The following is a 12,012-nucleotide window of genomic DNA, read 5'->3' on the forward strand; positions in this document are numbered from 1 at the left end:
CGACAACGGTTTTAGAAAACACAACGTTAATTAGCGACGGTTTTAGGACAAAACAAAACGTAAATTAGCGACGGTTGCAAAAACCGTCGCTAATATTAGCGACGGTTTTATATTTGCCGTCGCTAATCTCCTATTCGCGACGGTTCTATTTGCGACTGTAGATTTTACAACCGTCGCTATATTCAGTATACAATATACCGTCGCTAATATTAGCGATGGTTAAGCCAAAACCCGTCGCAAAATTCAAAAATTCGATCCCGCCTGATTCTCCCTCCATTTGTAGCGACGGTTTGATATATACCGTCGCTACATTCATATTGGCGACGGTTTAGACAAGAACCGTTTCTACTATTTGCGATTGTATCCTGTACAACTGTCGCTATATTGAATATAGCGACGATACGATATCTCCCGTCGCTAACATTAGCAACGGTTTAGCAAACACCCGTCGCAAATTTCAAAAATTCGATCCCGCCTTGTTCTCCCTCCATTTTCTTCCACCACTCTCTATAAATACATACAAATTCACTCCATTTTCTTCCACTTCACTTCACCAAACTTAAAATTTTTCTCATTTACACGATTTAACAACTTCATAACACTTAAAAATTTTATCTCTTACACAATTTTATCACTTCACAGCACTTAAAATTTTTATCTCTTACACGATTTTTTTTAACATTTCAAAACAATTAAAATTTTATCTTTTACACGATTCTATCACTTCACGACATTTAAAGTTTTTATCTCTTACAAGATTGTACCAATTCACAACACAGATTTATAAAATTCTTAATTTTTTTTTTATTTTACCTAAAACATTAGCGACGGACCTATAAACCGTCGCCAAATAGCGAAGGTATTTCCACATGAATACTGTCGCTAAATTTAGCGACGGGTTTCTGAGGAATTCCGTCGCAACTGTAATTTGCGACAGTTTTGTAAATCTGTCGCCAAAATATTAGCGATGGTTTTTACAAACCGTCGCAAAATGCAGCTACGACAACGGCTTTCGTTTGCGACGGTTTTTAATGCCGTCGCAAATGTTTTATACTACCGATGTAGTTGGTATAAAAGACATCGGTTTTAAACCCTTGCAAAATCGTTGTCGTTGGTAGAAAATACAACGGGTTAACACCGTTGCAAAACCGTTGTCGTTGGTAGAAAAGACAACGGTTTAAAACCGTTGTCGTTGAAGACACTTTCAACAACACCCTCAGTTACAACAGTCGAAAATGGCCTACGACAACGGATTTTGGCGTTTTTGTTGTAGTGTTGAATCAGGATTGCACACATCTTGATCCGCCACAAACCAAAATCATTTTTTCCGGTGTATTTCTCGATATCATACTTCATTGAACTCATCGTGTGGTTCGATTCTCACGGACGGTGCCACTTGTTAGACCAATTCACAACCAACAATTTTGTATGCACAGATCAGCTCCTCTACTTCTCGTTTACAGCTGATACACAAGTGACTGAGACACCACACACACTCTTTCTGGACTAGAGGTTATGTGACACAAAACATATCAAAGAGAGACAGAGGCACAACACATTTATGTGGTTCAGCCAACGTGGCTTACATCCACGGGAAAGCAGCAATCTCTTATTGATAATCCAAGAAAGGAATCGATTACAGATACATGCCAAAGAAAGAAAAATTACAGATCATATTTCCTCCTTCAATCTGTCTTTTAGTCCTCACTTCTTCTTCTTGTGTTTTCCCACTTTCTTGCTTCTGTGTTCTTTGTTGAGTTGTTGTAGATTCTTCAGAAGGCTCCACTACAAGAAAAACGCCCAACGACAACGCGTCTACGACAACGATTTTTTTGAAAAACCGTTGTCGTATAGTTTTTAACAATGGTTTTAGGGAAAACCGTTGTCGTAGGTGCGTTTTGACAACGGTTTTATAAAAACTGTTGTCTTTTAGGGTGTCAACGACAACAGTTTTCTAAAAACAGTTGTCTTTCAGCGTTTTTTAGGGCAAAAGACAACGGTTTATGAACTGTTGTCTTTTGGCATGTTTTTTTTTTATAATCGAAAACGGTTTTAAAAAGCCGTTGTCTTTTAGGGTGTCAACGACAACAGTTTTCTAAAAACCGTTGTCTTTCAGCGCTTTTTAAGGGCAAAAGACAACGGTTTTATAAACTGTTGTCTTTTCGCGTGTTTTTTTTAGACAATCGACAACGGTTTTTGAAAACCGTTGTCGATTAGCGTTATTTTTTTTCAAAAACCGTTGTCGATTAACGTTGTCTATTAGCGTGTTTTTTTGGACAAACGACAACGATTTTTTAAAACAAACTTTGCCACATTTAGCGACGGCTTTTCTAAAACCGTCGCTAAATATAGCGACACTTTTTATTACCCGTCGCTAATTTCAAATTAGCGACGGTTTTTAAATAACCGTCGCTACATACTGCGACTGTTTATCTAGTGATAGCGACGGTTTTCAGTACATTCGTCGCATGTTTAAAATTAGCGACATTTTTCAAACATCCGTCGCTCAATATAGCGACGGTTTGATAACCGTTGCTACATTTAGCGACGGTTACTGCAGTCTGTCGCTATTAGCGACGGTTTAACCAAATCTCACGCAAACTCTCTATAAATATCTCTATTTTCTTTCCATTTTCCCCCACAATACTTAAAATTTTTTCTCTCTTACACAATTTTATCACTTCACACGACACTTAAATCTTTTTTCACTACTTCATAATATTTAAAATTTTTCTCTCTTACACAATTTTATCAATTTACTCAACACTTAAAATTTTCTCACTACTTCATAACACATAAAATTTTTCTCTCTTACACAATTTTATCACTTTACACAACACTTAAAATTTTTCTCACAACTTCATAACAGATAAATTTTTTCTCACTTCTTCATAACACTTAAAATTTATCTCTCTTACACGATTTTAGTTTCGATTGTTAGTTTTTTTTAGATTTATTAAATTATTAAACGTTTTTTTTTATTTTTCGAAACAATTTAGCGACGGAAATAATGATACAAGACTGTCGCTAATATTAGCGACGGTAGTCATACAAAGACTGTCGCTAAATTAGCTCAGGTTGACATAACCGTCGCTAATTAGAGACGGTTCGGAATAAAACTGTTGGAAAAATTATTAGGGACGGTGTTGAAAAACCATCGCAAATTCTACCTACTACAACGGGTAAAAACCGTTGTCGTTGAACGGACTTTCAACAACACCCTCAGTTGCTCTTTTTGTTTTCTCCTGCTGCTGGACACCTTAAGCACGCCTTGAGGACCAGCCACCGGAAGCTCCCTTCTCCAACTGCCACACAACGGTTTCTCGTAAGCTTGTGAGTTTCTCACCATCAACCTACCACTGGTTATAGCCTATCACAATTTTATGGTCAGTAACTAATGTTCAACTACTCCTCACTACCCCCCATTGACTAGCCAGCTTGGAAGACACCTAATCAACAGCATTTGACTCGGAATCTTATGCATCATGTAAGTTCGAAACATATCGACGTAAGATTGCACTTTATCCTAAATATGGTGGAAGAAGGTATAAGATTGAAATGAAGAAAAGTTTCCACATAAGAAAACCCAGCCAACATGCTTACAAAACCGGTGCCAAGTGCTAAATTTCAACATTATTTAAAGTTAATCAATGTTGGAAGTGTGTCGAGGTTCTCAGTTGACAGAGGAATTGATCTGGGATCATAAGATAAACCAAGGTTGAGATTTGAGATGAAATGTTTTAAACTTAAGCTCACCCGGAAGTCCAGCGGGCCAGCACAAGCCAGTGAAAGGAAATGATCGCTTACACAAATGGATCAAGACTAAATGGGCCAAGGAAACTGACATAACAGAAACCGGACTTGTCAACCGTAATTGACAGGGACAAATTGCTAAATATAAAAGACAGAGACTGGTCGAAGAAGAAGAGAAAAATCCAGATGAACTCTCTCTCAAGCATATCTTGTGTATAAGCGTTCATAGCTTTTGTACACTTGTAAGCCAGTGTTATAAGGATTTGTGTGTGCGTGAATACATTGGGTTCTTTCTGTTCATGTGAAGAGAAGTGGTAGGATTATGTGTTTGATTTGTAAACTCCTTTTCTTCTTGGTTCTAGTAGAACGATCTCTGATCGAGTGGATATATGTAGAACTTTGTTTGGTCTGAACCACTGTAAATCTGTGTTGAATATTTTCTTACTTGTTTTTCATATAATTGTTGCTTGATCTTGGGCTAAACGCCATGGTGTAATACTGGTATAACACTTGATTTATATATATTCCAATAGCATATTGATTATGAAAAATTGAAATATATATAAATTGTTTTTTTTGCATAATGTTGCAACTGTTTTCAGTACTCGATTTCTGGATCACCTTGCATAAGAGTTTAATTTGTTAACATATAGAATCATGAAAATAGGTTAAAAAACAAAAAATCAATTGAAGTCATGTCATGAGCGTAAATCTTCAGCAAAATAGGCAAAGAACATAATTTTATTCACACAATTTACAAAACATGCGATCACCTTCTGTCCTCTTTTCCCCTCCTTTATGAAGCAACAACAAATAGAACTCTTTAAAAAAAACAAATAGAACTCATCAATATCCTACACATCTCTCACGCATATTTTTCTCACTGCATACTGTATCCTAATCCATAATCTTGATACATTATTTCTCCAGATTGATTAAGCATATTCGCGGAATCCCACGAGTTTGAAGAAGCTGAATTTCCCTCAAATTCATTGCCCCACCATGCGAAATTCTCCTTCGATACATCCATTTGTTTGAAACAATCAAATTCAGGAACCTGAGCACTCTGATCTGTTGCAAGAAAGTTAGAAACTTTGATATTCAGTAATTCATCCATTTCTCCTTGAGTGAAACCTGAACCACCCGACTTATCAATTCCTGTGCTGTCCATTTGCCCCATTATCGGATTTGAGTCTTGAAAATTGCTTTCTGGACTTTTGAAAGTAGTATTGTTAACAACTCCTTCGTTTGTAGTCTTTAAATTGCTCATTAAACAGTGATAGTCGTGATCAAGACTAGTGATAGCAGAAGCTTGAGGGTCGATAATGTTTTGATTTTCATCCAAAGAATGAAGGGTTTGGATCATTTTTTGCTGCAGACTATTCATTTTAGGCCAAAGTGATGGGTTATTGTAAAACGAGAATGGATTTTGAAGGCTTTGAAGCTGGATATGAAGCTGAAGCCTTTCCAAGGCTGAATTGCTTAGGTTTTCTAAACTGTAGGTGCCCTCTTCTCCACAATTCGTCTGATCTTTCGAAGGATCTTGATCAGAGATCGATAAACTTTGATTCGCAGCGGAATTTTTACGCCTTCCCAGCAATTTCTTCTTCAACCTCGTGTTCCAGTAGTTTTTGATGTCATTGTCTGTCCTTCCAGGCAGCTGTGCTGCAATGATTGACCACCTGTTTTGAAAACCCAAAAAAATTGAATTAAGAATCAAGAAACCCTAATATATAATATGGTTTTTAATTTCTGGATCATTAAAAAATGATATGAAAAGGATTTTCCAAATCCCTTCAGAGAAATTATATGATTTATGATCATGAACATGTGATTTTTCAAAATTTTAGACAAAGAGGATCATAGACAACGGCAAAAAGACAAGTAGTTCGGCTGAAGCCGTTGCATGTGTTTTTTCGAGGATTTCTATAGTTTCTGTGGGTGTTTTTTGAGGTAAATAGTCAAGGAGAAGAAATTCACCTGCTGCCTATACTTATATATAGGCTACAAATGATATTATCTTCTTCTTCAGTAAATCCACCATGCTTAATATTTGGCCTCAAATAATTCAGCCATCTTAGTCTGCAGCTCTTCCCACATCTCTTAATCCCTATATTAATACAAAATTAACACCAAATCATTTATAAACATGGAAAATATATATAAAATCATATATGATGATCCAGATGCCTATGTACTTAAATTTAAGTTACAACTTTTTTCGCGAGCATCTAATTTCACAGTTTCATCTCAAAAATCGAATTTAAATGCCACATAAAAAACTATGAACTTCAAAAAGAAAGCCCTGATCTAATCAAAATCCGAAGACGACACGAATTCATTCATACAAGTTGGTTAATACAACAGTATGCATACCGATTTTCTGAGGAAGAGCAATCCAATTTCCACCAGTCCCATGCTTGTCAATATAAGCTTTGAGTGTCGCATCTTCTTCAGGAGACCATGGTCCTTTCTTCACATTAGCTTTGTCACAACAAGGAGCTCTCCCCATCTTCTATATTATATTAAATATTCGATTTCTTCTTTCTTCCCTTGTAAAAAAAAATTCTGCAGACAAATCTGAAAACTGATGAAAAATGTTTTTTGTTGTTGTGTCATAATGTCAGAAGGGGAAGACCTGAATTTATAGGTGGAAGAATGATGACGTGATACTTGGAAAGTCTTGCAGCTTCCTTAATCTCTAGGGTTTCTGCAATTATCATTTTGGTTTTGGATTAGGTCAGTCATGTTATATTATTATTATTTTTTTATTTTTTTTGTATAACATGACAAATAAATAATTAAATTTATTTCAAATAAATATATATTTATATTATAATAATTTGCTTTTTGGGGTTGCAATTACTTTTTGTGTCTTGGAAATTCTAAGTAATTAGATAGATCTAGCAGGAGTAAATGAATCATTAATTAGGTCAATATTAAAACTATTTTTAAAGTTTAGCAATTTGAATTTTTTTTTTTTTTTTGGTATGTGAGTGTGTATATATATAATTATAGCAGGAGCGGGCCCTAATTAATATAATAAATTTTATATGTTATTTTTAAAAATATATAAATTTTATAATTAAATTTGTCAACTGAATTTCCTTAATTCACTCTAAGCATCTGTCGTGAATTTTGAGTACATGTTTATATTTAATCCACGAACATTTCAAGAAAGAAGAAATTATACTGCATCCTCTCTTTTTGTCGCCAACTAATTGTATAAAATGTTCCATTATTGGGGGTATTTTTGTCCTCGTAATTAGCAGTTGATGGAAATACTTCACATTATCTAATCTAATCAGTCGCAAAGTCAAGTTTCAGTAAAATAATTAATCTAATCACCAATATTAATTCAACTTTATCCAATTAAATTTATGAGTCAGGTTAATCTAATATATATTCGTTGTATTTTGCACAACTCAAAACCAGAAATAAACCTAAATTTTTTATACAATCTTCCGGAAAAAAACGATCTCCAAATAGTATTTTTGAATCAAATATGCTTACAAATTTCAATATATGCAACTTTCAAATTATATATATGCAGCTGACATGCATGGTGTCGATTGAAATTTGATGTATATTCCTGGATCCTCGTAATTCTGACAGGATATACTCAAAATCTTCAAGAAATTTATTCGAAAAATGGAGTGCCATTACTTTTTAAGTTAATGTTTTAACAAGGTAAGAAAAAGATTAGAAGAAGCCAAAACAGATAAAAACAGGATTAAATATCAAATTTCTTGTCAATCCTATCATGTTTTATTTCAGTTGGAACATTATCTCTGCATCGACCACAACTTGCTAAAAATTTCTGATGAGCATAATAATTTATTTTTCAAAAAATCCCACTAATATTTTTTTTTATTAGTGGTGAGATATAATTAATTAGGTGCATAAATAGTGATGGATCTTGGTGGCATGGTTTTGTATTGTTTCTTGAAAACATCCTAAAAGTAAAATTAAACGAGTTGGCGTGGGGATTTAATCTCGATTAAATTAGTAAAAAGGTGAGGGAAATAATAAAAAAATAATTTCACAAACTTTTAGAAATGGAGAACCCAATTGATTGACCTTGGTTCCCTACTTAATGTTTAATTAATCAGAAACAAAGGGTCCGGAAACGCACTTCCATAGATATTACAAGGAGAAAACAATCAAAATTTAAAAAGATGTGACAAATTTAAAATAAATACTCAAATTGAATCAGATCTTTAGGAAAGAAGAAAGCATGCTTCTGTTTGTCTTTCTCTCAAGGCTAGAATCTCTCTCTCTCCATTGACATTGCACTTTCTTGCATCAGCAAAGAAGACCTATGTTTTTTTAAGGAGATTTGGTGGAGGAAGAGAATTAATTTCTTGATTATTAGATTTAAGTATATTAAACTAATTGAAGGGTAATGTTCTAAGTCTAGCATCTCATTAGCCATCCATCCTAAGGATGCATTTTGAGATAAGGGTTTGACGAATTTGGATTTTTTTCAATTTTAATGAGTGCTTACAATCATTAAAAAGAAATGGTAATTTGTGGGATTTAAGATTAAAGAAATCAGTTTTGTGTGTTTTTAAAACATAGATTAATCTAAAATCCATAAGGTAGTAGGATGTTGATTCTGTTTCCACGAGAATGATGTGATAACAATTTAATATTATAATCACTTATCTATCAAATATTATTTACTCACGTCTGATTTTCAGATTTACACTTCTGCTTTTCAAATGCCAACCACTTTTTATTTTTCTTCATATTTTCGAAATTCGTAAATTTAATCGCTTATTTTAAAGTAGAAATAATTTGCAAACACTCTCTTAGTCCAATCAAACTGATGAAAAATTGTACTATTTTTTTTAAGTGTATCGCCTCACAATCTCGCATCGCCTCCTAGTGAAAACTACATTTTTATCATACATAAATGTATAAAATGTTGACTTATTGGGCGATGGCTCAGGCCGCGGTGACCGTACGTCGTTCCAAGGTCATCCCAAATCTTAATTAGCAACAAATCTGACGAGACTTCGACAAATAAATTAAATTGGAATATTCTTTCAGTCCACTTATTGCTTTGACATAAGTCTCTTTAGTAGTTAAATATGCTGAGAATAAAAAATACAATGGTTGAAATTAAGTTTTGAGCTGATATTTTCTCTATTTTTTTTATTTATTATGCATACATAATATGATCAAAAAATAAATAAATTACTTAATGCAATGTGTCAACTGTCAACATTCCCAAAAATTATACATTTAAGGCCATACAAATATTTTCATTCCAATTTAAAAGAGGACATATGATTTAAATACAGAAAACACCTAACACACAAAAAATTATGAGACGGTCTCACGAGTCAATTTTGTAAAACATGTCTCCTATTTAGGTTATCTATAAAAAAATATTATTTTTTATTCTAAAAGTATTATTTATTATTGTAAAAATAGACAGGGATTGACCCGTCTCACAGATAAAAATTAATGAGACCATATTCTATCATATCAACATTTGACGGCATTAAGAATCCTACTTAAATATTTCTAAAATTCATAACAATATAGTTTTTATATCAATTTATTGAATTCCATACAATATGGATACAACTATTTTGTAGGCCACCTGGCAAACGACGTAAGATTTAATGTTTGTTTAATTACAATTATATGAGTCTTAAAAAGGTCTGCCCTCGTAACAGAACGGGTTTGACAAAAATAAGACACGTTAATATAATTATGTATTTTTTTTTTTTACAGAAATATTATTCTAACATTTCAGGCAAAACATTTAGACTATTTGGGATTCATAATTTTATTTTAATAATAAAATTTTATTAAATATCGTTGATTAAATTAAACTAATAAACACATGACTGGAGGAGAATAATTATATATATTGAACTGAACTCATTTACACATACGTTGGATGTAATAATTGTCTATGCTGAGTAGAGCAGTCGAAACGTGGTGTTTGATTTACTATACGATTTAAAATATTTTGAGTTACACCGTTAACACCATATATAACTTTTGGTAAAATGGAAGCGATTGATCCTATAATTGATATCAGAGCCAAAGTTATATGTTCGATTCTCATTGATAGAAATGAGTGTAATTATTGACAGATTCTTAGATGAAATAATTGTCTCTACTTAGTATAGCAATCGAAACGTGGTGCTTGATTTGTCATCCTGTCTAAAAGATTTGAACTTCGCTGTTGTCATCAACTATAGTTTTTAGTAAAACGACATCGGTCGGTCCTACAGTATATACCTGATATGAAATACAAAGTTTAAGCAGGTTTAAGAGTCTTTATACTTCATCTACTTGTTTAAATACTATAAACAAATGCTCGATCCAATTCAATGAAATGGAAAAGGAATTATGTTTCGATCTACCGGTTTTCTTGTAGCATAATAAAAATTTGTTTAAATTTACTTTTATTAAATACTAATAATATTTTTTTTTTAATAAAATATTGTTGAGAAAACCATCGGGGTTTGAAAATCGAGGACAATTATGTACATGTAACTTTAAAAACATTGTCATATAATTGATCATAGTAACTATAATCCTACGAACTTTTGACATTTGTAAACTTGTTTAATTAATTTAATGAAGCTGTTATGATCTAAAATCACTTTTTATGTACAATAATTAAGAGACTACGCTACAAACAGACGCAGCTGCTGAGCTCAAACTGAATCCCTAACCCCTTTGATAAAATTAACGACTAGTTTCAATTAACAATTGTCAAACCATTCTTTCCACCAAACCCAACTATTTATCGGCATCCAAGAAATTGACTTTTGCCCTTATCTATACATAAATTCTATGGCTTACACTTGTAAATTTACCACCACATTTGAAGTATATATTCCCAAAATTAATCTATCAAGTGCACAATTGCATGTCACAAAAAAAAAAAAAAAAATTCTGGCAAATTGCAAGTGTCATCTCGTGAAAGACAAAAATTTGCGTGAGACGGTATCAGGGGTCGTATTTGTGAGACAGATCTCTTATTTGGGTAATCCATGAAAAAATATTACTTTTTATGCTAAGAGTATTACTATTTATTGTGAATATTGGTAGAGTTGACCCGTCTCACAGATTAAGATCCGTGAGACGGTCTCACAGATTAAGATCGTGAGACGGTATCACATAAAACCCACTCCTCGTGAAATATCGAAAAACTATAAAACCATATAGTTTATCTTAAATTAAAACACTTTATAACCTGGCGTTTTTTTTTAAAATAAAACGTGTTTTTCTAATTTTCTTACGTCTGATTTTTTAAAACAATGGGGCTTTAAAATATCATTAATTTTATTCAAGTGATTATGTGTCTTAATTTTTTAGGTTTTCACATGTATGTTAAATGCTATTAGTCAAATAAAAAAATTCATGTAATTAATTATGTAACAATCTTACATAATCGGAAAAGGATATAATGAAGATTACTGAAAAATATTTTTTAAAATTGTATTTTGATTGATAAATTTAAAATGATAGATTTAAAATTATGATACTTTCAAGTTTCTTGATTTGTTTGGATGCAAATATAATCAATATCAAGCTAATAATTTCATAATGATAATTATAATAGATTTCAAATACAATTACTGTGTCATTCTCAAAATAAAATATGTATTTATATTCCTTCAAATCAATTAAATCCAGATTGAATGGGTCTCATGTGAGACTGTCTCACGGATCTTAATATGTAAGACGGGTGGTCAATCCCTACCGATATTCACAATAAAAAGTAATACTCTTGGCATAAAAAGTAATAATTTTTCATTAATGACCCAAATAAAAGATCCGTCTCACAAATACGACCCGTAAGATCGTCTCACAGGAGTTTTTTGTCATCCAGTTTTTATGAATTCCACGCACAAACACGTGTGAACGAGGCCTAGGAAGCATGTGGCACGTGAGAAGCTGTTGGAGAATTTAGTACAAAATATTATTGAGCTTAAGAGGAATGGGGAAATGAAATGAAATATTTTTTTATATAAATGTATATAAATATATATATGGTGTCACCGAATTTGACCTGCAAGGATTTGGTAATTCAGTTGTTCATGCCAACCCCTTTTTAATCATTAAATTTATACCTAAACAATCATTGAAAAAAACAGAAATCTCACTTAAGAGATCGAAAACATGGAAACTAATGTCTTTACTTTGTAATTTTCATTAAAATTTATTATCGAAATGCTTGGTAAACTAGTTCGAATTCAAACTGACCCTCGGAAATTATAAAAA

At 32.6% G+C, this 12,012-nt stretch overlaps 1 protein-coding gene across 1 annotated transcript; it reads right to left on the minus strand.

The window, feature by feature from the left end:
- Positions 1-4,476: 4,476 nt before the first annotated feature.
- LOC140837888 (transcription factor MYB36-like) lies at positions 4,477-6,441 on the minus strand. The gene is made up of 3 exons (XM_073203969.1): positions 6,130-6,441; positions 5,734-5,863; positions 4,477-5,435 (listed from the first exon to the last, which is right to left on the minus strand). Exons 1-3 carry the CDS (start codon positions 6,263-6,265, stop codon positions 4,634-4,636), a joined length of 1,068 nt encoding a protein of 355 aa, XP_073060070.1. The 5' UTR covers positions 6,266-6,441; the 3' UTR covers positions 4,477-4,633.
- Between the last annotated feature and the right edge of the window lie 5,571 nt (positions 6,442-12,012).

This window comes from Primulina eburnea, chromosome 8, assembly GCF_022965805.1.
Source record: "Primulina eburnea isolate SZY01 chromosome 8, ASM2296580v1, whole genome shotgun sequence".
In the NCBI taxonomy this organism is placed as follows: Eukaryota; Viridiplantae; Streptophyta; class Magnoliopsida; order Lamiales; family Gesneriaceae; genus Primulina; species Primulina eburnea.